This window comes from Cetorhinus maximus, chromosome 15 (genome assembly GCF_964194155.1).
Source record: "Cetorhinus maximus chromosome 15, sCetMax3.hap1.1, whole genome shotgun sequence".
Taxonomy (NCBI): Eukaryota; Metazoa; Chordata; class Chondrichthyes; order Lamniformes; family Cetorhinidae; genus Cetorhinus; species Cetorhinus maximus.
In genome coordinates, this window is record NC_135893.1 from 54,434,919 (window position 1) to 54,461,677 (window position 26,759).

Genomic DNA, 26,759 nt, shown 5'->3' on the forward strand with positions numbered 1-26,759 from the left:
TTCTAGAGCATAGTGATTATGTTGCTGGGCTAGTAATCTACAGGCTGACTAATGATCCAGAGACATGAGTTCAAATCAAAACATCTGGGGAATTTAATGATCCAGTTAATTAAATAAATCTGGGGAAAAAGCTACTATCAGTAAGACCATGATTATCATAAAAGTCAATCAGTTTTACTAATGCACTTTAGGGAAGGAAATTTGCTGTCGTTACCTGGTCTTCTCCATGTGACTCCAGACCCACAGCATTGTGGCTGACTCTAAGCTACCCTCTGAGTAGGCCTAGCAAGCCACTCAGTTGTACTAAATCATGACCATAAAGACTAATCAGCATCAAAATTATTGTAGAGGTTCAAGAAGGCATCTCACCACCAACTTCTCAAGGACAATTAAGGATGGGCAATAAATACAGGCTTTGCCAATGATTCCCACATCCCAGGACTGAATTAAAAAGCCGTGCTCATAAATTTCACAATTCTACTCTGTCTCATCCACAGGATATTTATTCTTCCCCACGCATCAAGTTTTGCCTTTCTAAAGGTGTTACCTTCATGGGAGGGTACGGTTCTGCGACTGGTACTTTAACCAATTTACCATTGCTTACTCAAGTTGAGAAAGTGAGAGTAGAACTTAACCACTGAGGTATCACAGCCCAATTCTATCATTTCCCACCATTACTCAGCCACTTCCCAACAGCAGTAACTAGACATTGGCCAAGTGCATGTTCTACACAGCAGTTCAAGGCTAAGTGTTCCAATATGTCCTGATGGTGACAATATGACTGACACCAATAAGCTAGAATAGATCGGCGAGGGTGCTTTTTGCATTTGAAACTATTGCTGTTACTTCTGTTAGGGAGCAGGAAGGGGAGGATGTGGACTCCCAGATTAGATCGTAAATATTTTCTTACTTTACAAATAAGGTGTTTTACTCCAGTGCAGAAGCAGATAACAGTTTGTTTGACCAGATGGAGGAAGGTGTTTCTTTGAACTAACAGTAGGACTGCACTATAGCCACAGGGAAATTTTATAATGCCCATTATTATGTAACAAAACAAGCACACTTCATACAGTAACATCCCCTGGACAAAGTGTGAGTGACCACACATTTATCATTATAATCTGGGTTTAAAGACACATAGTTCCATCATAGCAGCATAATATACACATTACATAACAGCTGTCCTTCCTCATAAAACAACATCTTGTGAATTAACCAGGAGATCTGTGCTAGTAGATTGAAAAAAAATGTCCTATACAATGTAATTATTCTTTAGATAGTTTGCAAAGGACAGAACGGTCACAGAAAATTTACACAAATGGACACAAGGAGGAACTAGCATGCATTGTAGGCACAGAAAACAATAGTTTAAGTTTCCCTTTTAAAAAAGGGACACTTCTATTAAATTTATTTTTGATTGGCGTTAGGTTGCCTAAATGTCTTGTAATTGGTAATTACCAGTGACAAATAGTGGCTACTGTGCAGAATGTTAAATTGCACAACCAATAATAATCATTCATCAATAAACTGTAATTGATACATCTATTTTAGGCCTCCAGTGCAAATTATTTTAAATTTGTTCTTGAGATGTTGATGTCGCTAGCAAGGCTGGCATTTATTGTACACCCTTATTCGCCTTTTAAGGTGGTCGCGGTGGTGAATCTTCTCCTTGACCCACTAGTCCATGTGGCGATGGTGCTCCCAGTGTGGTGTTAGGGATAGAATTCCAGGATAGGTGACCTATTCAAGGAAGGGTGATATACGTCTGTCAGGATTGTGTTTCCTGGACATTGCTCATCCTTTTCATTGGTAGAAGTTTTAGGGTAGTGAGGTGATATTGAACTTGCCTGCCCTGGCTGTATCTGACAACAATCTTGGGGCAAGACTCAGCATAAACTGAGATAATCCAACTTTGGCTAATGGACAACCACTTGCAGCAGTGCTCCTGTTCTGACCAATGGACATCCCCCCCCGCTTCACAGCAATGTTTCTGTTTTGACCTATAGTATGTGTTTTGACATGGAGGGTCTTCAGCCTGAATGAAATCTATTTTCCCAGGAACAGAATAAATGGACACCAGTGATCACAAATTATTCCGTCAACATGATGTAATAATAGAACACAATGTCCAAAGTTTGCCAGACAAGACCACTGAATAACAGGACAGCCCATTCCACAGAAGGCTACAAATTACAGCGTAAGAAAGAAAATTGATTACAACAGGTTTCTGTTTGCTAGGATCATTTATAGACCATTGGAACAGTAGGAGGCACTCAGCCCATTATGCCTATCCCACCATTCAATGTGATCATGGCTGATCTGCATTATATTATCAAAAAGACCTACTCCCAAATAGAGCAAATCTGTTGCAATAAAAGCCAATGTTGGAGATTAACAACACGATTATAAATAAATAACCAAAAGATGATTAATGTTATAAGAGATAAAGGCTATGAGCTGATATAATATCAGGGAAGTATTCCAATTGCTACAAAATGCTGATCTGTTGCATTTGATATAATCATCTCCAAAATCAAACTATCCTCATTACTGTAAAAAGGATTCTGAAAAGAATCAAGATCTTGGACACTATTTTGAAATAAATCAAGGTAATGTACAAATAGAGTGCTGCTTTACCAATTATTCTTTGTACTCCTTTTACTCCTGTATAATTAAAAATACATATAAATTACTAGCGTTTGTATGAATGAGGATTGGCAGGAACTACAAGTGGGGTTCAGGGTTATTAGAAATACACCAAGGAAATACTGCCGTTAGGTAGACTAGGTGGGCCAAAGGTATTCTGCTGAAACAGTTAATATGCAAGATGAGTAAAAACGCAGAGATCAACCATGATCTCATCAAAAGGTGAGAAAGGCTCAAAGAGCTGAATGGCCTCATCCTGTTCTTATAAAAAATTGGGACAGCTGATGTTTTGACATGGATTACAAATTTATTTAATTTCCTCAGCCATAATGTTGTACACTGGCAGAGAATCATGTGCTAAACATGCAAGAGACAAATAGTTAATCCGTAATATCCTTGGGACATTACTTTCAGATTAAATGCCATGAAAACAGATCAACCAACTTCTCTGGAAAAGAAATTTGATTTATAATATTCAAAATTTTAAAATACTAAAGTCAACAGCAGCTCAGTATTAAAATGTAACTGATTTTCAATATTTATTCCTAAAGGTCCTATATCCCTCTCTCCCAGTACTCTACTACCTGTTTATAACTGAACAAGTCTCATGGCTAAGTGACAGCTACACAAGCTATACCTGGCTTTGGGATGCTGACCACCAATTAAGACAGGTGTTAACATTTACAACTCATCCCAGAGAGCTCAGGACCCAAGTCAAACCCCGAAGAGCCAGTCACAGCTCCCAATGGCCAGTTCTATGGGGTAACAGCTGCACGTGAACAAGGAAAGAAACCTAACACAGAAGTGAACACTGTAGAAATATAGAATCAGTGTAATAAACCACATACAAACACCAGGCAGAACCAGGAAAGTACTATCACGGCACAATTAACACAAGAGGGAAACAGCACAATAGTCATTAATGCTGTACTGCACCAGTGTTACTGATGAACACGCACCCACAGGTGCTGTAGCCCAGTGTTATAATGTGAGACCTATGCCCACCAGCAGTGTACCCCAGTGTTCTACAGTAACAAGACCTGTACCCACCGGGACTTTACTTCAGTGTTATACAGGACAGTGACGGATAGAGACTGTATTCCAGTATTATACAGTGACAGAGCTATATCCTCCAAAGTGCCCCAGTGTTGTAGTCTGAGACCTGTACCCACCAGAACTGAATCCCCAACATTATATAGCAGAAACACTCTCCCCAGCCACAACTAAAGTACAGAACTTAGAATATTTGTTGTTTTTTCCAGAATCAAGGGAATATGGAAAGTAAGTTTCACACTTGCACTACACTTCAGTAAAATCAGTAATGATGCTGCCTCTAACTTACTCCTTAGTCACAAACTTGTGCATGATGTGAAAAAGAAGCCACAGTGGTTAGTACAACAATTTACTAACATAGCCAGCCTGCTCCACAAACATGGCTGATATTTCCAGGTGATTTTAAACAAAAGTAAAATACCAACATCTTGAACTTGGACTTAAACTGAAAAATAACCCTGCAGCATGTCTGAATATTACCCTGTCTCAGTGTGAGGAGCTGAAATCAAAAAGTCATTCTCTGATCAGTCAACGCCTGTTAAAATTCAGACAAAAGGGACCTCTGACTAAAATCATCGTTCCTATTAATTTCAATCCACCCACCACCCTCCCCCACCAACCCCCAGACTCCTCACGTTGTGAAATGCACCAAATCCAGAATGGTTCCAATTCACCAAAAGCAGAAACGCCATTTTCAGGAATAAAATTCACAGATGGGGATTTGAATCGGAGGCTTCTGATGACTGGGTTTAGTAACGGCGCCCATATTGTTTCCAGAGCCTTCAACTGGGCACCCAGCAGAGTGTAGCAGCGGGTCCCAGATGGTTCATCACCGTCTCACACCACACATCCGCCCCCGACATCACCAGAGTGGCTGTGCTTCAGCAACATATAACCAGGTGCTGTACAAAGAAAAGTCTATATTAGTGAAAACAGGAATTAGGCTATCTGCTCTACTTGAAGGCTGGCAGCACATTAAGAGCTGTTTGCGTGGGGTTCCGTTGGCTTTGGCAGGAAAGGCCAGAGAATGGTGAAGCTTGTAGCTTTCTCTGCAGTCAGAGTTTCCAGTTTATTGCCAAATGTCAGTGCTGCAGAAAGAGTCACCGGTTTTGGGGGCACTTTGTTCTGGTGTGTCCCGGCTGGTGACACAGCCCACAGGATCGTGGCTTCTTTGCAGTCGGACCATTTCTTGAGGAGTTTCCATCCTGCCGTTTATTTGTCACCCCTGAGATAGGAGAAAAAAAAATTAGATTGCGAGCTTTGAATGCCACGAGTGCCTTCTCTTGTGAATGACTTAAAATCGTTTCAGGGTGAAGTAGTCATTTATTTCACTCACTCCAGGCCAAAACAATGGTTTCTAGATATCTAATTGGTGGCACCATTCAATGCTCTCAGCTCCCCTCAGCCAGGCCAACAGCTAAGCTAACAATAAACAACAGGAGTAAAAAGTGGCTAATGAGGGATTTAAATTGACACTTCTGTCCCTCTATAAATCTTTTATGACTTCAAATAACTCTCTCGTTTTCTCATGTATACACGCTATACACATGAAATCACACGTTATCCGCACACATGAATTACAAACTACGTCACAGACTATGGGATTTCAGAAAGAAGTTGTAGAGCTACAATTTGCCAGTGAGTGGTGCTGGACAGGATGATCGATGAAGAAACAAGGACATGTACCTGGTGGAACATTCTCATCAGCCCACTGGAAGAAGCCACACTGCTGGTCTCTGGGTTTGGAGCAGGTATGGAACGCCCGTCCCTTGTTAGGTCCGTCTTTCTGCACCGTGCGTGTCACTGCTAACTGATTGCATGTGCACACTGTTTCCCCTCCACCAGAGGCTCCATTGCTTCCGGCACGACGGAAGCCCCCTGCACCAGGGGCCGCACTCCCCCTACCGACCGATCCGCCTCGGCCAGAGTCACCCACATCCTGGTCAGCCCACAGGAAGAAGTTGCAGCTGCCCGCGTTGCATTTATAAAACCTCCGCCCCTGGTTCGGTCCTTCCTTCCGAACGGTCAGTAGCAGTGCGTCTTGGGAACAGTTGCAAACAACTACGTTATCAGTTGCCATCTGTGAAGGAACAGTCCTGGACATTGGTGCCACAGCCACCTCCTGATGCTTGGGCACAGTGTTCCTATGATCCCGGAACGACCGGGTCTCTGACCTGCTCTGTGGCACATGGTTGGCAGTTCGATTGTTTGATTGTGATGCTCCTCGTAAATACCTCAGGTCCAAGATCTCTCTTAGCATTTCATCACACCCCCCAATACAACCAACAAACTCCAGGGGAACCAGTGGAGGCATGCTTCCTCGTTTGAACTTGAACTTTAGCCTGAAAATTCAGAATAAATAAAGTAACCATTCATTCTCAAAAGAAAACAACTGTAACAGCTGTTGGGTTTATATTTTGATACTATAGTCCTTACCTGTGAATAGGGTGGGGTTTACATGTGGGACACACACTCTCATCTCTGCTGACCCCCAGAACAGAGTCAGGAAACCAGACTGCAGACTTGCAGTTTGGGTACCCTGTACACGAAAGGTAAAACCTGCAAACAAGAACAAAACATATTATGACAGGTGACAATAACTTGGTTTTAAACATAGGCTTTAAAGGAGCATTTTAATGGAAGAGAAGAAGTGCAGAAATTTATGAAGTGAATTTCAAAAGGGAGAGCATTAATAGATTTGAGCCCATGAATAAATACACCAGGAGAGATTCACAGTGGAATTGGGTCACACTGTTTACCAGGGGAGATTCACACACTGCTGAGGATGGGACTGGAATTGACAGACTAGTGGATCTGCAGCATAGAAAGGAGGAAAAATTAATGGCAAGTATATGTTCTAAGGCATCAGGGAATAAAAACAGAGATTAGTGCTATGGCATTGCACAATTGTGGGGCATTTTAATCTTCTGGAACAGTGGGGTATGAGGGAGTTTACTGAAGTCCTTGAAAACTGTTTTCTTAAACAGGTGAATCAATGGGAAGATACAATATTACATGTGCTCCTAACTAATTATGCTCAAGTGAGGAACATTTGGGGAGCCTGCCAAGAGCATCACCACCAAGTGACAGCATCAGGACACGACAGCAACAGGGAGCCAGAGGTAGGGTGTGACCAGAAGGATTTTTGTTGAGTAAGGGTATCAAGGGAATGGAGCAAAGGCAGGTAAATGGAATTCAGGTAAAGATCAACAATGATCTAACTGAATGGCAGAATAGGCTCAAGAAGTGGAATGGCATCCTCCTGTTCCTATATATAAGGATAGACTTACCCTCCATCTTTCTTTGGTTTGAGAACCATGTCCCTACCACACTGAGGACATTTTCTAACAGGTTCCGAAATCTCCATTAGGAACTCCTCGGACTGTGTAATTTCAGTCACCTCCCCGAAGTAATGGGATAGAGCCTCATCCAGCCTGTCAAAACACATCACCGAGCACTTAGTGTCTGTGCTTCACTGTCATGTAGCTCAAAATAAAATGCTCCAAAAGCTTGCACAACCCTCAGAAGCACAGACTAATAATTTAAAGAATTCAAGAACAAGTCCTACCAGGGCAGTTTGAGAAAATTCAGCCATAAAAACAATGCAGAAGAAATGAAAAGTTGGTCTCAGTAAAAGAGATCATGAATCTGTCAGATTGTCATAAAAACCCAACTGGTTCACTCATGTCCTTTAGGGACAGAAACCTGCCATCCCTTCCTGGTCTGGGCTAATATGTGACACCAACATGTTGACTCTTAACTGTGCTCTGAAGTGGCCAAACAAAACCCTGAGTTGTATCTAATGTTACAGCACAACTGGGCATGAGCAATAAATGCCAACCAGGCTAGTGTCACCTACATTCTAAGAATGAGTATTTTAAAAACACACTCACTTCTTTGCCTTTGTCACTGCCTCGATGAACACCTGCTTGTATTTCTGAACTTGCTGATGCAACACACTAAACTTGTCCTTCTTGCCCTCGCAAACCAGCTTCAGATCTGCCTCAAGCTCAGCTCGTAGATCTGGCTTAGACATCTCATATCCCATGGAGTCATACCCTGCAGCAGAAGCACAAACAGTCACCACTCCAGACATACACTGCTTGATATAAGGATGTCAGCATTTATCTGTGTGGGATTAAGCTGGAGTACCTGTAATACACAAGCTGAGAGGTACTCCAACTGGAACAACAGAGTTCAAATCCCAGTGCCCATTATTTTGGGAGTGGGGAGGTAGATAGGTTTGTCAGTTGCAGGGTCAGTTGCAGGGTCAGGTACCCTTGTCTGGGAAGCAACCTTTCCCTCACACAAAGTTACACCCAGACAGCCTAAAGCAATCTCTTACCCTACTAAGCAACAGTCACTACCCTTCAAGCAACACAGCATAGTACCACTTTAAGATTTCAATTACATGATAAGCTGCTCTGTTAATGCAAGTATGTCCTTGTCCCAACACAATGGAAAGCAAGAATGGAGGAACATTAGCCCATTGGTCTTGCTGCACCACCCTGATAGTTACAGCAGTTCTTTCTGTCAACCCAGTTTCCTGGTCTCTTGCCATATCCCTAAATACCTTTGCTCCCTAATAGATATTTCTCTCTTTTAAACACCCGATTTGATTCTGCATCAATGACCATCTGGGACAGCGAATTCCATATTCTCAAAGCCCTGCATCTGTGTGACATTTTTCTTGGATTTTTAGTGGCTTTAGTTCCAATCCAAAGACCGTGCCCTTTTTAACTGGTGAAAGCTGTCCGGCTCCCTCCCCCTCACTCAATCATTATTCACATAGGCAGTATAATTTATTAATTCACTTAAGTTAACTTCACCAAGGGGAACCAGGTTAGAGGTTACTGAGTGAAGAAGCTCGATTTATAATTAAATCTATAAATAAAGTGCTTCAAAATATGATTTCAGAAAATAAAATGTGTTAAAAATACTTTAGAACTTTTGCTGTCACCTTCCACCAGTCCCATTCCTAATTCCCCTGGGAGGAACCTTTGATCCGGCGTCAAGCCCACATACATTCGGGATTTGATAGTTTCGATGTGTTCTGCATGAGTGGCATCAGTCCCTGAGAGGAAACAAATATACATGTCAGTGGTAACATAGCCCCACAGCACTAGGATCTAATGCATTCGGTCACACCCAGACTCAGACACTCAGTTCAGTGTCACCAGTCACTCCCATAAACAGACCTCACGGCCCTTATGACCCAAAGTACATCTTTATTGCTCAATATATAATTAAACAATGCAGGAACTGTAATAACTTTTTGTTACACGTACTGACACTCTGATCTGACACACACTGCCACATGCATGCTTCTCTCTTCTCAGAAAGCAAACCAAAAATCACTCTTGCAGCAGCAGGCCGACCATTCTCCAACAAATTGGTTTAGCTTGCACAAAACACGAGTGCAGAAAAACTAAAAAATGCATATATTTTTTATGACTTCTTGTACCTTGGAAAATAAGAAAAAATTCCACTTTGCCCCTTCGGTTATTCAGGGCATTGGTGAGACCACCTCTGGACTACTATGTACAGTATTGGTCTCCTTATTAACGGAAGGTTGTAAATGCATCGGGAGCAATTCAGAGCACGTTTACTAGACTAATGCCTGGAATGGGTGGGTTGTCATGTGAGGAAAGGTTGGACAGGCTAGGTTTGTATCTGCTGGAGTTTAGAAGAGTAAGAGGCGACTTGATTGAAACATATAAGATCCTGAGGGCTCTTGACAGGGTGGATATGGAGAGGATGTTTCCTCTTGTGGGATAATCCAGAACTAGGGGGTCACTGTTTAAAAATAAGGGGTTGCCCATTTAAGACAGGGATGAGGAGAAATTTTCTCTCCAAGAGTCATGGGTCTTTGGAACTCTTCCTCAAAAGGTGGTGGAAGCAGAGTCTTTGAATATTTCTAAGGCAGAGCTAGATAGATTCTTGATAAGCAAGAGGTGAAATGTTATCGGGGGTAGGCAGGAATGTGGGATTGAGGTTACAATCATTTCAGCCATGATCTTATTGAATGGCAGAGCAGGCTCGAGGGGCCGAGTGGCCTACTCCTAATTCATTTTTAAAATTCATTTACAGGATGTGGACGCCACTGGCTAGAGCAGCATTTATTGTCCATCCCTAATTGCCCTTGAGAAGGTGGTGGTGAGCTGCCTTCTTGAACCGCTGCAGTCTATGTGGTGTAGGTACACCCACAGTGCTGTTAGGGAGAGAGTTCCAGGATTTTGACCCAGCAACAGTGAAGGAACAGCGATATATTTCCAAGTCAGGATGGTGAGCGGCATGGAGGGGAACTTCCAGGTGGTGGTGTTCCCAAGTATCTGCTGCCCTTGTCCTTCTAGATGGCAGCAGTCATGAGTTTGGAAGGTGCTACCTAAGGAGCCTCTTCCAAACCCATGACCACTACCATCTAGGACAAGGGCAGCATATACACAGGAACACCACCACCAATTCGTATACTCGTATGCATGTACTGATGAGCCAAACTCAATTTACAAATTAGCAGTCTCTACACTGGCTGGCATTAGCTTTTTACTTAACCTGTCAAATGTATTCTCAAGTCAGTCTTTGGCTTACAAGAAGACCGACCTCTCTCTTGCTGTTCCAGGTATTGATTTGCTTTACACTGACTTTTCCAGAGGCAGAAAGGGAAAGGCTGATCTCTGACCTCTCCCTCAGCTCTGCGTTGTTGTGGATTGGCTCAACAAGCTGCCAATCAAAGCTACTACCTTGAATAAGAAACCTCCTGCTTTGCTGGGGATGAAGGAATTAAATAGTCTGGTTAGCTAAAGCTTCTGCTGGGAATACTGAATAAAAACGATTCTGACATGAATGGCTCTAGAATGTACTCAATGGCCTGAATGTGGAAAGACAGGACAGATCTGAGGTGACAGATTCAACTGGTATTTCTGAACCTCCCAGATAGCTTACCCCTCTCTCTGGACTTAACCCTTTGTGAATTGAATCAAACTCCATTGCATTTAATACAAACTAAATCAAAAACCCATTCCAGCAAAATAGGAGAAAACCTCTAAACGTTAAAGCAGAGTTAAGGAAACCATATTCAAGCCCTGAAACTGCCTTCACCCAATGTCCACATACTCCAATCCCAGCAGGAGCAATTGGATAGCAAACAGTAGCAGGAATTATTTTCCAATCTCTAACAGCAATGGCCACTTTCTCTGCAAAAACCAGGCATCAAACCCAAGATCCAACATGGTTCAGAATCATACCAGGCAGTACATTCAGCCATTGAGCCAAGGAAGGCCCCTTAATAAAATGAATCTCGGGCTTCAGACTAACCTATGCCATGCTTCTCCATCAGGGCAATAAGATCAGCCTCAGTTAGGAGTTGGGGTGGACTTGTCTCTCCATCGACCATCTCAATAGTAGTGGGCTGGAACTTCTTGCCTCTCTCATACACAGGTATGACCTGGAACAGAGATCCCATCATTTTAGAACCACACAAACTCCTAAACAATCACTTCTTTTCCCCAATCTCCCCAGATGTCCCTTGGCTGAGGACCAGGATGAGCTCTGGAAGCCTGCCAACCTTCCATTATTATTTTTACCAGCTATACTCTCCTTTCCATACGAACAATCCTCCGTGGGCAAGCCTCGAGTGGGTTTCAGCATTTTTTTTTTTACTGCAAAATGATTCACAGTTAGACCCAATCCTGTCACATTTCCCCACCCCCAAACTCTGACGTACACTAACACCAACAGATTTATCAGCTGAACATTACAAGATGTCCAACCAGAGCAGGAGCAGGAACGCCTCCCTGGTCCAGCAGTGTTGAGGCTAATTGTAAGCTACATCCCTGAACAAATAAATCAAATTGCTAATCAAGTTTTACAATTTTGCTCCAATCCCCAATACAATGATAATTACTTGCCCCAACCAGACAGCAATCTGCAATACAATAAACTATCCCCTGCTGTGATCAGGGTGGGGTGGGAAAACAGACAATAATGTCTTTACTTCAATACCTTAGCATTCCATTTGTCATATGGATAAACCTCCAGGTAATTCCGTGCAATAATCATTAAGCCGTAACCAGCAAAGAGCTCTCCTGCAATGTCTATCTCCACTGTGGTTTCCTGTCCCTGTGCATCCTGGGAGCAGCATGCCAGAAAATGGCGCACGACAAACTCATAAATACGCTGTTCAGTTCCCTAAAAAAAAAGGAAAATATTCAGTAAATCTAAATATGTATATAAAAAAAAATTACTACACTAAGTACTATACACTCACACACTAAGTATTCTGATGGTTCAGTATATTCCAAACAGAATGGACTGCAACATGTGTCATTCAACTCAGCCCATCCCTACCCCATGGGCCAAAGGTCAGACCTCCCGAATCCTGTGAGTCACAGGTAAGCCTGCCGCCGCCACCACACCCTGTGCTGCAGGGTCAGTCACAGGTCAGGTCATCCCATCCAACCCCACCCCCCTCCCCTCCCCTCCCCAGGGCTGCAGGTTCTGCTCCACACCGTCACCCCCACTTCCCCCAACCCTGCAAGGGCCACAAAACATGGCCAACTGAGGGGATTTGGACAGCACAAGTTGCATGTCATTACAAAGGCAAAACCACTTCACATCAATGTTAAAGTTATGATGCAAATACAGTCCAACTCTCCCAGACCAACAGCCGATTACATTTTGAACACCCTGAAGACTCTCCCCATTGCCTTGCACAACAGATCACAAGCTCATCATTCTTTGAATGTGGACATGTTTCCTAACTACTTCTGAGTTTTCATTTAAGTTTACTTCCTCTGGTCCCACTGCCTGATTTATCTTGAACATTCTGGGTTCACCTCAGCTATACCTGTATCACTTTATGCACCTTAGTGAGGTGGGCCCTCAGCCTGTACAGACTGCAGAGATTAAGCTCCTCTAATCTTTCATCACAGTGTTACTTTTCCGATCAGTCTTTCAGCTTGACTGCACTCTCCCTGTGCCTGAACACAATGTAACTGTGGCAGTGGGTGGTTCTCTATCCATAAAACGTTCCATTTACCAAATAGACCAAACTAGTGCTGTCTGCTGCCTCAGCGTTTTAAAATTGCATTTAATTCTTTTTCCCCTGTATGCTCTCCCTATTAGTCTTTGTGTAACAGACATCTGTCAAAGGTCAAAAGTAGACCCACTTCCCCTGACTCGGCTGCAGTCAGTTAAATTTGGGAGCAACTTGCTCTATTTTCCCTCCCAACCCTCCACAGCCCACATGACCCCTCCCATAACAATTTCTTTTGTAAAAAAGCTTTTAATTTGATAAAAAGAATTTAAAATTCTCACCATTTCCAGAGTTATTTGCATACAAAGTTCCCCAAGATAGGGTCACTCTTAAAGTAGATCAAACAAGCAAAGCAAGGTTACAATGCATTGTTAATGACACCAGTTATAAGACAGAGTCATTACCTGCAAGTTGTTGGTGTATTTAGTTGGATGGATAGGTGGATGGGCCTGGTCTGACTTGCTTCCACTTCGGGGTGTTGGCCCACCTCTGTCCAAAATACCCTGAGCAAATGTCCCCCAGTGTGGGTCCACAGTTTGCTGCTGCACCAATGTGGAGAGGTTCAGGTCCTTGGGGAAGATGTTGGTTTCAGTGCGAGGGTAGCTAATGTACCTGCACAAACAGAAACAAGGAGCAATGTGATGAGTTTGCAAACTGAGCGATTTCTTTCGCATCACAAGCATTCTCGATCCCGCTCTAATCTTACTCACCTTCTGTCCCAAAGACTGATTCATGCTGAGGTGGAGTGCAAAGGGCAGCAACCCCCCGCATCTCACCCAAACCATCCACTTTTTAACATAAGTCTGGACAGTAAGTCTCTGTAAATGATACAACTACATGGGTAAGGGTAACACAGCCAGCCTGACCCACCTTCCACACCTAGGCACCTCGCAGCAGAAGTAAGTATACACACGAACTTAACTCATTTTTCCCCTTCTCTTGACTTACCGTTCACACACAGAGCTCACATTTATACAGTACATTTAATTCAGTGAGTGGCCCAAAGTGCTTCAGCAGAAGCAGATGCCAAGCAAATATAGCAGAGTCAGGAAATATGACTAAAGGCACAATGGAAGAAACTTCGAAAAGATTTTAAAGGCTGGGGAAAGTGTAGTAAGAGAGCAGGGCCAAGGGAGAGAGATTGAGAGTAGAGCTGGGCCTGCATAAGGCTCCAAATACCATGCAAAAAAGTTAACATTTCTCATACAGTAAAATATATATTCTGAAAACAGCTAGTGCAACAGCACACAGAGCCTCACCCTTGTGTATACAGCTTCTCCGCTATCCTCATAGTCTCCTTTGCATTGATCTTCAGCTTCCTTGAAACCAACTTCTCCAGTTCCTGTTTTATAAACAGAATTTGTTCTTTAAAATTCAAATTCCAGTCCTTATTAAGATCATTCAGGTACTTTCTGCTAACAACCAATCCTTGCATGTAGTAAATGGCCACAAAAGGCTTCTTCCAGGCAAAGGCAGAGATGAAGCATTAAGTGGAGAAAGATTGGGGAAGGTAACCAAAAACAAATTTAAAAGGTGCTTTTGAAGGAGACAGAGAGGACATACAGGATCAATGTTAAAAAACCCTCATGTTCAGTCTGTCATGTGTTGTGCCAGTCTGTACATTCATAACAATCACCAATGACAGATATCTCATGTTTTGTTTGAGTTTTCAGATACTAACCAAAATGTACACTCCATAATTAACCAGCTGAGTACTATCATGCTTCAACATACAATGGAGAACAAACTCACCAAACCCTTTATACTCTTGTAGCCTGATGAAATTATTGAGAATTTTGATAACTTTTCAAAGCTTGAGCTTGATAAAGAAAAGGCAGGAGTCTTGGGGCTCAGTTATAAACCATTTCTCTGCAGCGATTGGAGTGTGTGGGTATTGAGGCAGGGTCAAACTCAGCTGTGGTTACCCCTCCCTGGATCTTCAGAACAGGGAAGCACACGGTCCTTCCCTCCTAATGTCACTGAATCCTCGCTTGCCTAATGTCCCATAGCTGCCAACTGTGCTCTAAGTTTACACAATGGTCAATATTGAAACATGAGCTTCAACAGTGAGTGTTGGCCATGGAGGTCATTTCTAATTCTCATTGAACATCCTAGGACTTTTGTCAGGGGTCCCTGGACAGTGACCGGGAGTGCTAGTTCATCTCTCCCTTCTAACCCAGACACAGCAAGGTGAAAATACTGGCCTGGCTGAGATCAGCTAACCTGGCACAGACCAGGGGTCAAAAGCTGGAATTTTCCTGGTTTGCATGTCACTACATAAACCCGTTGAGTTAAAGTAGCAGGTAGCATTCTGTTATAAATAACCTTAAAAAGCATAGAATGACGGCATTCAATATAAAAACATTAAAACAGAAACTAACATCTGAAACTCATGCTGCTGCAGCACGTCACAACCATATTTCGATACAGGCCCATTCTTTTTTTCCAAAAAAACATTGTTAATCACGATAGCAGGTTTTTTTTAAACAATAGAACTTGTCCTACATCCAGATACTCACCACAGTATCGAGGGGTAAAGGTCTCCATTTGCTCTTTGGTTTAGTGAAGACATCAAGTACAGTTGCAACCGGATCCTATGATCAGCAAAGAAAAGATATCAAGGGAGCATTCAAAAAGCATACAAAATCTTTACAAAACTGAGGTGCTAATTATTTTTTTCTGGATTTACTTAAATAACATCCTGTGCAACTAACAGTTGAGAGGCTGTGAGTGAAATATTATCCTATTAACTGGGTTTCACTCACAGTCCTTTCACCAACCCCTACCTCTACAGAATAGGCTTCCCAAGAGCCACAAGCTCAACCACACAAAACTGTTTCACTCAGGGGTCGGAGATAATTCAATCACATTTACGCATCCAGTTCCCATTTTGTTGAATCCTATTTTCCTTCATCCACCTATCCAAACTAAGCCAGAATGTTTGGAGTTTCTGCCTCAAACACAATGGGAATTTCACAATTGTGTGTGAAGATTTATCTCTTCCACTGTTCTAAATCTCTTGCATTTAATCTTGTCTCTATTGCTTCTCGTTCTAGGCCTTTCAATGACTGGAAACAGTTTTTTTCTATCTAACCTGTCCCATCCCTTCAGAATTTTAAACACTTCTATTATAATTGTGTTATTCTATCAAGAAAGACCCAATTATTAAAGTTTTTCTTCAGGCAGCATTCTAATGAATCTGCAATTTACCGTCTGACAAATCTCAATATCATTCCAATAAGGTGGAGCCCGATACACAAAGAGGTCTAATTAAGGTTAATACAAGCTCATCATTACCTCTGTGTTCATACTCTGCACCCTTAAGATAAAACCTAGAATTTCATTTGTTTCCATTCTGATGAAAGGTCATCAAGCTGAAACATTATGTCTTTTTCTTCCTCCACAGATGCTTCCTGAGCTGCTAAAAATTTCCAGCATTTTCTATCATTACTTCTATTTATTTTTCTATATTAGTTTCTGTATTTAATTTTTCCACAGCCATATCACCTCGAGCTATCTTTAATATCCTGTGAAGCTGTTCCCCAAATCCCACAGCACTATTTCGATTCACACACAATTACTGATGATAGATTTTTTAAACCAAACTGCATCTCCTTGCACTCAAGCATATTGAATGCCATCTGACACTTTTTAGACAAGTCCTCAATCTTATCAACATCGCTTTGCAGCTTCCTTTGCTCTTTTAAAGAATTAATTCTACCTATTTTTGCATCATCTGTACTCCCTCTGAGCCTATATCCAAATCATTAATAGTGAATAGAAGTAGTCCCAGAACAGAACCCCATGGGACACCACAACCCATTTCCAACTACAGTGAAATATAACCTTTAAAAACTTCTCTCTATTTCCTCCCTCCCAGCCAATTTTTAATCCAGTTTTCTATCCTCCTCCTACTTCCAAATATTTTAGGAATTCAGGAGAATCAGAATGAAATACGTGTTCACCTCCATGCAGATCTGGTAAAGTACAAGGCATGCTGTATGGTTGAAGAGGCGATGTCTTTTCCAGTTAAATTCTACGTTTCCATCTTCAGTCTCATGGGTAACTGAAAAGCAAAACTCCTGGCTGATATCTGGCACATCTGGCATGAAAAAAGTCCACAACAAAGACTGGACCCTGATCACCCACACCATGTTAGCAAAATAGAAAAAAGGGAACTCTGTAAAAATGCACCTGTCACCAAAAGGTACTTATCCAGTTATCCATCTCTTCAGAATCTGGATATACAATGTTTTGGGCATGGGTCCATAATTGCTTTTTCAGTAGTTTGGACTTCAATTATTGAAATATCTGACTACCATTTAATTGACAGAACTAACATGCAGCAATGACCTTTTAATACAGAATCCATTGTATTGTACTCATTGGAATCAACACTATTTTTTCCTTCCTCCTTCCTTGCAGAGGTTCATTCTAGGGACTGATTTCACACACTCCATCTCTCTGCATACCTCACCCCAAGTTATCACTTCTTATATGTGAACATCATTGGGCTATTCAACTGTACAAGCAGGCAGGGGCAACATACCAGAGCATGATCCCCCTGTCACTTAATACCCACTGACACGCACTTTCAACAGGGTTCAGAAACATCCAACAGCTACACCATACCTTTAATTTTATAGAATGTTTCTTGGATAAAAGCCTGGATCGCTTTGAAACGCTCGACCACAAACCCCAGCGTAGGAAACTGACAGCTGCCATAGCTGATGAGCTGATTTGACAGCACGTTCGGGAATATTTTCTGTAGTCGCAAGGTCTGAAACCGGGTGAATGAGGCACCTATATAGATAAAATTACACAACTCAGTTCAATCAGCACTGCAAAGGCAAATTTCAGTTACATTTCTGTCATCTAGACTCACTTGGTGGTATTCTCGATCAATCGTGGGTTCAAACCTCACTCCAGAGGCATGTGCACAATCTAGGCTGACACCTCAGCACAATACTGAGAGTGCACTGTATTACTAAGGTCCCCTCTACTTGTACAGGTGACATGGGGGGTTCTCCTGATCACAATTCAACATTTAACATTTAACACCACCAAAACAAATTAAGTGGTCCATGTAGGAGTCACTGAAATTGGGTAAGAACAAAGTTTTTGGAGGATTGGGCAGAGTGGGGGTGGGGGGCTGTTGCTGGGGATTGTTGTGTGAACTTACAAGTTATTTTCACATGGAAAAGCACAGGGCAAACAAATGAAATTGAAGTTCCTTTGGGCTCCTTACCTATCCTAAGGTCCAACTCCTGTCTTACATCGACAGCATCGCTCACTTTCTGATCAGGTTCCACCAGATTCTCACAGGCCTGTCTGATAGCGCGAGGTGTAATCTCGGAAAATCGTGCTCGCAACACCTGTAGATTGGGCTTCACTGCCCAGGGAAAGACAAGGCAGAGTGACCATCATTAACAAATCAGTTCCTCAAACATTGCAGCAAAGTCTTCCAGCAACACACCAAGCTTTTCCAAAAGAATAAACAATAGAAACTAGAAATTACAAACAGCTTCACCCAATCCCAGTCCTTGCCAGATGTCAGCCTGCCAGCATCTCCCTGCCAAGATCAGCCATTTGTCTTCTCCACACCTCAGAGACACTCGAACACCAACTGCAGTGCCACCCTGGCTAACATCGACTAGCTCACTGTGCAACGAGGATCACATCTCATTCTGATTTGTATCCCTCAGGACTGTCCCAAGTAATGCAGCTCCCACTGGACAATTGTGAGGCTACCACAACTGAGCCAAGTGAGTCCTCTTCACCAACTGCATTCACGAACTCACGTTTAATACAGACACTGGCGTCATCAGTTATGTTCTAAATAAAATGCAGAGATGACGACAAAACATTACAGCACAGGATGCCATCGTCGATACCAACACCACTGAGTATTTAGTGATAGATATAGCTGCCATGTCCTCTTGCTTGATTTGTGTTGGTCAGTTCAGGGTAGGGTAAGCAGAGGTTAGAAAGCTGTCTGGTTCCAGGCACTGCCTGACCTGCAGAGACCCCAACAGGAGGCTGAGTGAAAGAGTAAATCCTTTTTCCCACCTGCCACCCAAAATCAATAGAGATTTCTATAAAATTCTTCAATGATTACTGAAACACACTGGCACACGTCATGCTATTAGGATCTAATAAAGCGTGCCATCACACCAGTGTACACAAACCTGCTTTACACACGTGAACAATTTCAAATCCAATGTTCTCCCCTTCACGATCACAGTCAGTCCAAAGGATCAGGGCCTGACATTTCCTCACCTCTCGCTCCAGGGTTCTCTACAAACAAACAGAAGCCAAGAATCAGCTACAACGATTATGTTATGTGATAAACTGCTGATCAAACATCATTATGCAAAGATTCATTATTTTAAATTTACACAATTTCATTCATTTATCTGATCATCAAGGTGATAACACGGGAATAGAGCACTTCCTCCCTTCCAACATTCAATCTCTCATAAAACACTGCTAGGGCAGGTGCAGCACATGTTGAATATGGTGTAAAGCTCTCTGTCCCATCAAACACTCCCACAACAGGTACAGAATGGATCTGATACACAGTAAAGCATATGTGCAGCACGTGATCCTGAGCCATTGATATGATAATTAGCGTACCTTAATATCCACATAGCTCTCTGGGCAGTACTTTTCCACCTCAGCATCAAAGAGAGTCACAGGGTTACAGCTGCGCCTAGATATCAGAAACAAAAGCTTCAATGAGCAAAATCCAGACTTACCAAACAGATTCTTCTTATTGAGAGATATTGCTGAATTCTGAAAATTGTTTGTTTAAAATGAGGACAGGATGATTTTTGTATTCTTCTGACACAGAGGAGTGAATAAACAAAATTATAATAAGATTTTTGCTTCTACGTAGATAGTTTAAAGTTATATCACTTTAAGTTGGCATATAGTTTACAGTCCATCCATGTACATCTGATTAGTGGGCTATGAGAACAGGCTGCACCATCTCCCAATGCTGAGATCAGCCTCCCTCTACCTGCTGACAGAGGTCTGTACATGAGATGAGTCTCAGCATGGCTTCATATTTACATAAAAACTTACCATTTCTGAAAAGGTGATTTGAACTCTAACTCGAGGAGGTGACCTGAGACAGAGGTCATCACTACAGCAACATTCTGTATTCATGGTGGCATGAGAGGAAGAGAAAGAAAAAAAATTGAGTGAGCTCAACAAAGTAAACTTTACATTACACATGTTTTTGTGTTCCCATTTTTAGATTTTACTGTCCCACACCCTTGCACACGGCCAAAGAAAGAAAATATATTTTCACTCACTTCCTGAAAGACTCTCTCCATTTATCTTGTCTTTAATATCGATTTTAAACTGAGCTGTAGCAGGATCTGACAACAGTGGATGGTCTCTGCTGCCCTCTACCAGTGGGTTAAAGGTTTTGAATCTGGTTTTGTGTAGCAGTATAGAAGTAGTACACTGCACCTCTCCTCCTGGTCATTCCTCCCAAGTGAAGCAGTTTTAAAAGCAGTTTTTGTTTTAAAATCATTCCACTTTCAACTCACAAAATTCTAGCACTTCTATATCCCCATTCCATGTTTGATTTCCAAGAGGCCATCCCTAATTTTCATAAGACTATGAAGTGCTTGGGGAGGTCAGTTTGGTGGTCCAACATATATTTATCAAAACAATCTGCTTTTTCTTTTTAACTGTACACGAGGAACAGAAATGTGAGATTACAGGTAGTCTTTCTACTGTCCAAAATCACACCTCCATTTCTAGGAATTTTCAAAAAATTACAACGCCCAGAGGGAAGCAACATTGTGGCACATGTTAGTTGTATATTAATTGTGTCCAACTGTATGCATGTGGTGGGCATAAACTGGAGATTTACTTATGCCTTTATAAATTGGCACAGACTGAAACTGTGGTACTTGGGTTCAAGATGAATGCTTGTAATATGTAATTCCGTAAATAAATGCGCATAGTGTAAAGATTAGCTTAAGTTCTACCCTTCACTAACTGGCTTTCAACACCACAGCCTGTTACGGACACTCAATACACATGGTCAATTGGCAGTACCCACCCGAGCTCTACCATTATGAGTAGCTTAGGAAGGGGGAGGCGTAAATAGTTCGGAGTTATTCACTGCATGCATACCACTGTCCTCCAACCCTGCCGTCACCCTTGTAACCCCTCTTAGTGCCGGATCAGACAAACCTCTGGCTGAGGCTTGTGAGCAGTCACTCAGACCCTACCTCTCACAACAGATGTCACAGTGAGAAAAGAGATGAACAAAAGAAAATTCCAGAAGAGTTTTTAAGAAAAACATACCTGACCGAATAGATGATACTCATATTCATAGATCTTGTTGAATTTTGAAAGTCCTTCTCTCTAATTGAAGCAAAAACAGGAAGATTATTGAGAAGCAGTATTTGGAAATTAAATAAAATTCAAATAAGCCAAACCATCAAAACACATGCCGGAGCTTCCCAATTCAAGTCAGGACATCACTTGGGCTGCTACTGAACTCTAAAGACTAGAAAACCCAGGCTCCATGGTACTGCTCTTATGATGAACTCACTGATCTTTATCAGAAAAACAGCAGTAGCCAAGAGAATTAGAGAAAAAAAATCCAGGAATCATGTTCTCAACTGTTATCAAATGAAAGTCCCAGAAAGAATGCATCCGTGAGGTTATCTGGTGAAGACAAATTTGGCTCAGCTGTAATGATCCCAATAGTTGAAATGCCTGCTAAAATTCACAGCCTGGACACTTTCATGAGTACCCGAGGGTACCCAGCGTTCTTCAGTCCCTAATCCAGCTCAAATCACTGGACCAGATTTTCTTGCATTGCCAGGAGAATTGCACAGCTGTTACCCAAATTCCTGCCATTTTTAAATTAATTGCTTGAAAAGTCTTCACATTCCCTTACGGGCATCTGATCCTTCCTGCCCTGCACCTATTTGATCCAATACATCCAGGCCCAGAAACATCTGCCACCTATTTGCAGGAGAGGAGAGATAAAGGAAAAATCCCAAAGATGTAAAGCCACTGATGATTTCATTGGATGAGGGGGAGAGGGATCTTTAAATGCCTACATAACAAGTCACTGCACTAACACACGGACGGATGAGGGGGAGAGGAATCTTTAAATGCCTACACACACACTATATGATAGGTTTTGGTAAGGCTTCCCAACAATTAGTATGTGAGATCACTCAATCAAAGCTGGTGCACATGAACAACGCCCGAGGTAACACAGTTACATGTCAAACTCATCACAGCTGACTTAAAATACATGCAGGCAAACTAGCAGAGTGAACAGAGTGCTGTAAATGCAAGGAATAAGCAAGCTGACCAGTCATGCAACAACTACTACTTCAACACCTGCTGGAGAAACTGAGGGGGGGAAATAAAAAAGCAACAACTTCAGCATCCAGGAAAAAAGGGAATTTGTAATGGGAGTTAGTCAAAAATAGATGTGGGGTCAGTCAGTGGGAAATCATCAGTGATTTGGAGGGTAGAGGATATGAGAGGGGTGGAACTGGTGGAAGAGCAAAGGCTGGACACACCAAGGTGACTGGGAATACTTAGATTCAGACGGAAGATACAATGATAGATAGGATAGTTAGAGCTAGGAGGATTCTATTTGGACCACAAGTCTGGACTCATGCCAGCTCTCCGCAAGAGCAACTCTCACACCCACACCCTTTCCCCATAGCCCTGCAAATTTTCTCTCATCAGCACTCATCCAATTCACTTTTGAAAGCCAGGAGTGAATCTCCTTCCACCACACTTCCAGGCACTGCATTCCAGATCCTAACCACTCATTGCGTTTTTCATGGCACTGGTGGGTCTTTTGCCATTCACCTCATATCAGTATCCTCCAGTCCTTGACCCTTCTGCCAACATGAACAGTTTCTCCCTACCTACTCTGTCTAGAGCCCTCATGATTTTGAGCAGCTCTATCAAATCTCTCTCAACCTTCTCTTCTCTAAAGAGAACAACCTCAATTTCTCCAATCTATCCATGTAACTGATGTTCCTCATCCCTGGAACAATTCTCATAAATATTTTCTGCACCCTCTCTAAAGCCTTCACATCCTTCCTAAAGTGTGGTGGTTAAAATTGGACACACTACTCCAGTGGAGTCCAAACCAGTGTTTTATAAAGGTTCATCATAATCTCCTCGCTTTTACACTCTATGCCTCTATTCATAAAGCTCAGGATCCTGTATGCTTTTTTAATCACTTTCTCAATCTGCCCTCCCACCTTCAACAATTTGTGCACATTTACTCCCAGGTCACTCTGTTCCTGCAACCCCTTTAGAACTGCACTCTTCATTTTGCCTCTCCTCGTCCTTCATGCCAAAATGTACCACTTCACACTTCTCTGCATTAAATTTCATCTGCTGCACATCTGCCCATTCCACCAGTCTATGTCCTGTTGAAGTCTATCACTATCCTCCTCCCAATTCACAATATTTCCAAGTTTTGTTTCATCAGCAAAGTTTGAAATTGTGTCCTGCATACCCAAGTCTAGGTTAAGATATATCAGTGGCCTTACAACCAGCCCCTGGGGAACTCCACTATATACCTTCCTCCAGCCTGAAAAACAACTGTTCAACGCTACTCTCTCATTTCCGGTCATTCAGCCAACTTCATATCATTGCTGTCACTCTATGGGCTTTAACTTGCCAGCAAGCCTGTTATGAGTTACTTTATCAAACGCCTTTTGAAAGTTATGTACAGCGTATGAACCACATTACCCTTATCTAGCCCCTCCATTTCATACCTTTACGCCCTCAACTCAGTGAATTTCGGGCTTGGCACGATGCTGAACTCTTCTTCCGCCGCCTCCGTCTCCGTGCTCACTTCTTTGGGCAGGAGTCTTCTCCCCGATCAACGGGTCCTTTTACCCGCCTTCAATATTCTCCCTCCACCTGGAACCCTCCCTCTGGATTTTTACCTGCTCTTGATCTTATCATTGAGAACTGTCGGTGTGACATCATTCGTCTCAATTTCTCTGCTCCTCTCACCAACTCTAACCTGTCTCTTTCTGAACTTGCCGCACTCCGTTCTCTCAGGTCCAACCCTGACTTTGTCATCAAACCCACTGACAAGGGTGGTGCTGTTGTTGTCTGGCGCACTGACCCCTACCTCTCAGAGGCTGAGCGTCAACTCGCAGACACTTCTTCCTACCTCCCCCTGGACCATGACCCCAGCACTGAACATCAAGCCATTGTTTCCAGGACTGTCACTGACCTCATCTTCTCTGGAGATCTTCCTTCCACAGCTTCCAACCTCAGTCTCCCAACCTCGGACGACCCGCTTCTACCTCCTACCCAAAATCCACAGACAGGACTGTCCCGGCAGACCGATCGTGTCAGCCTGTTCCTGTCCCACGGAACTCATTTCTTGCTAACTTGACTCCATTCTCTCTCCCCTTGTCCAGTCTCTTCCCACTTACATCCACGATTTCTCTCACGCCCTACATCATATCAACAGCTTCCAGTTCCCTGGCCCCAACCGCTTCCACTTCACCATGGACGTCCGATCCCTATACACCTCCATCCCCCACCAGGATGGTCTGAGGGCTCTCAGCTTCTTCTTCGAACAGAGGCCCGAACAATCCCCATCCACCACTACTCTCCTCCGTCTGGCTGAGCTTGTTCTCACACTGAACAATTTCTCCTTAAACTCGTCTTACTTCCTCCATATAAAAGTTGTGGCTATGGGTACCCACATGGGCCCCAGTTATGCCTGTCTCTTTATGGCGTTTGTGGAACATTCCTTGTTCCAGACCTACTCAGGCCCCCTCCCACAACTCTTTCTCTGGTACATCGATGACTGCTTCGGTGCCGCTTCATGCTCTCGTCTGGATCTGGAAAAATGTATTAATTTTGCTTCCAATTTCCACCCCTCCATCATTTTCACGTGGTCCATCACTTACACTTCCCTTCCCTTCCTTGACCGCTCAGTCTCAACTTCTGGTGATAGACTGTCCACCAATATTCATTACAAGCCTACCGACTCCCACAGCTACCTCGACTACAGCTCCTCATACCCCGCTTCCTGTAAGGACTCCATCCCATTCTCTCAGTTCCTTCGCCTCCGTCGCATCTGTTCTGATGATGCCGCTTTCTAAAACAGTTCCTTTGACATGTCTTCCTTCTTCTTCAACCGAGGTTTTCCACCCACGGTGGTTGACAGGGCCCTCAGCCATATCTGGCCCATCTCCCGCGCATCTGCCCTCACACCTTCCTCTCCCTCCCAGAACCATGATAGGGTTCCCCTCGTCCTCACTTATCACCCCTCCAGCCTTCGGGTTCAAAGGATCATCCTCTGCCATTTCAGCCAACTCCAGCATGATGTCACCACCAAACACATCTTCCCTTCACCCCCCCGGCGGCTTTCCGCAAGGATCGTTCCCTCCGGGACACCCTGGTCCACTCCTCCATCACCCCCTACACCTCAACCCCCTCCCACAGCACCTACCCATGCAACCGCAGAAGGTGCGACACCTGCCCTTTACTTCCCCCCTCCTCACCGTCCAAGGGCCCAAACACTCCTTCCAAGTGAAGCAGCGCTTCACTTGCACTTCCCTCAATTTAGTTGACTGCATTCGCTGCTCCCAATGCGGTCTCCTCTACATTGGAGAGACCAAACGCAGACTGGGTGACTGCTTTGCAGAACACCTTCGGTCTTTCCACAAGCATGACCCGGACATCCCTGTTGCTTGCCATTTCAACACACCACCCTGCTCTCATGCCCACATGTCCGTCCTTGGCCTGCTGCAATGTTCCAGTGAAGCTCAGCGCAACCTGGAGGAACAGCACCTCATCTTCCGACTAGGCACCTTACAGTCTTCCGGACTTAATTTTGAGATCAACAATTTCAGATCATGAACTCTCTCCTCCATGCCCACCCCCTTTCCCCAATAATTTATAATTTTTTTTACAAATATATTTTTCTTTTCCCTATTTTTAAATTTACTTCGACCTATTGTTTCATCCCCACCTTTTAGCCCATTTCGCGCCACTAGGGCCATCTGTCACTTGCTCACCCTGCTTTCTACCCTTAATGTCACCATTAGCACATCCTTTAGATAATAGCACCACCGTCAACACCCCTTTGTCCTTTTGTCTATGACATCTTCAGCAGATTCGCTAGTTTTGATTGAGCAAGTTTTAGAAATGTTAAAATTAAAAACATACATAAGCATTGCTTCTAGATGGAAATGGTTACAGACTATAGTACCCTCCAAAGTTTCCACAGTCTAACTCCAAGTGGCAACACCACGCAAATTTCAACTCAAAGGGGCAGGCGGATCCTAAACAAGGACATCATCAAGGAACAAGGCTGGTAGTTAGGAAGCTGTTTTCTCCGATAACTGGTGCTGAAATTATAACAGGCAGACTTCAACGAAAGCAATGTTTATTCCTCTTACCCTCCGGAAGCGGCCACCCGACATGATATCCGCGATGCTTTTGGCCGCGTCGTTCTTCTCGGCCACACACAGAACTTGGCGGGCCTGCAGCCGCCGGCCCATCACGCTGCTCATCATCCGGCTTAACACCGATATCATACCGAACTGGAGTCAGGCCCAGTCGAGGGCTCGGGCCTGGTTACCATGGCGTCCCCTCAAAAGTCGCGCCACCCTTACCCGCCATTTAGCGCTGTCCGTGACACCAAACGTGCGCGTGCCCTGGGAGATGGCCGAGCAACCACAGGAACCCGCCCACTTGTGATTGACAGCCGCTCACCTGCAGCTGATATCTGGGTGCTGTACGTCCAGGTCACTGTCAATAAACACACTCCCATATTTTTCAAAGGGGTTTGCGGCCCGTGTCACATAAACAAAATAAAAATAAAAGGTGAAATAGAAAAAGAAGTTCAGGTGTTCGCAATCTGAACTAAAAACAGAAAACACAAGGGCCAAAAATAAAGAAATAGCCAACGTTTCGGTTGACAAAAGGTCGCAGACCTAAAACGTTAATGTTGTTTCTATCTCCACAGGTGCTGCCTGAT

At 43.3% G+C, this 26,759-nt stretch overlaps 1 protein-coding gene across 1 annotated transcript; it reads right to left on the reverse strand.

The window, feature by feature from the left end:
• Positions 1 to 1,093: 1,093 nt before the first annotated feature.
• top3a (DNA topoisomerase III alpha) lies at positions 1,094 to 26,583 on the reverse strand. The gene is made up of 19 exons (XM_078558402.1): positions 26,179 to 26,583; positions 21,062 to 21,121; positions 19,820 to 19,893; positions 19,370 to 19,445; positions 18,922 to 19,030; positions 17,982 to 18,125; positions 17,366 to 17,536; positions 16,699 to 16,799; positions 15,253 to 15,327; positions 13,993 to 14,075; positions 13,138 to 13,345; positions 11,701 to 11,886; positions 11,014 to 11,143; positions 8,660 to 8,773; positions 7,593 to 7,758; positions 6,990 to 7,133; positions 6,136 to 6,258; positions 5,386 to 6,041; positions 1,094 to 4,924 (listed from the first exon to the last, which is right to left on the reverse strand). The coding sequence occupies exons 1-19, from the start codon at positions 26,314 to 26,316 to the stop codon at positions 4,800 to 4,802; spliced, it is 2,883 nt and encodes a 960-aa protein (XP_078414528.1). The 5' UTR covers positions 26,317 to 26,583; the 3' UTR covers positions 1,094 to 4,799.
• Between the last annotated feature and the right edge of the window lie 176 nt (positions 26,584 to 26,759).

Coding starts and splice junctions, on each gene's coding strand:
- top3a (XM_078558402.1), bottom strand. CDS start 26,316: ATGATATCGGTGTTAAGCCGGATGATGAGCAGCGTGATGGGCCGGCGG. Junction 19,894..21,061: donor AGTATCATCTATTCGGTCAG/GTATGTTTTTCT, acceptor CCATGAATACAG/AATGTTGCTGTAGTGATGAC. Junction 7,759..8,659: donor AGGAATGGGACTGGTGGAAG/GTGACAGCAAAA, acceptor CTTCTGCTGCAG/GGTATGACTCCATGGGATAT.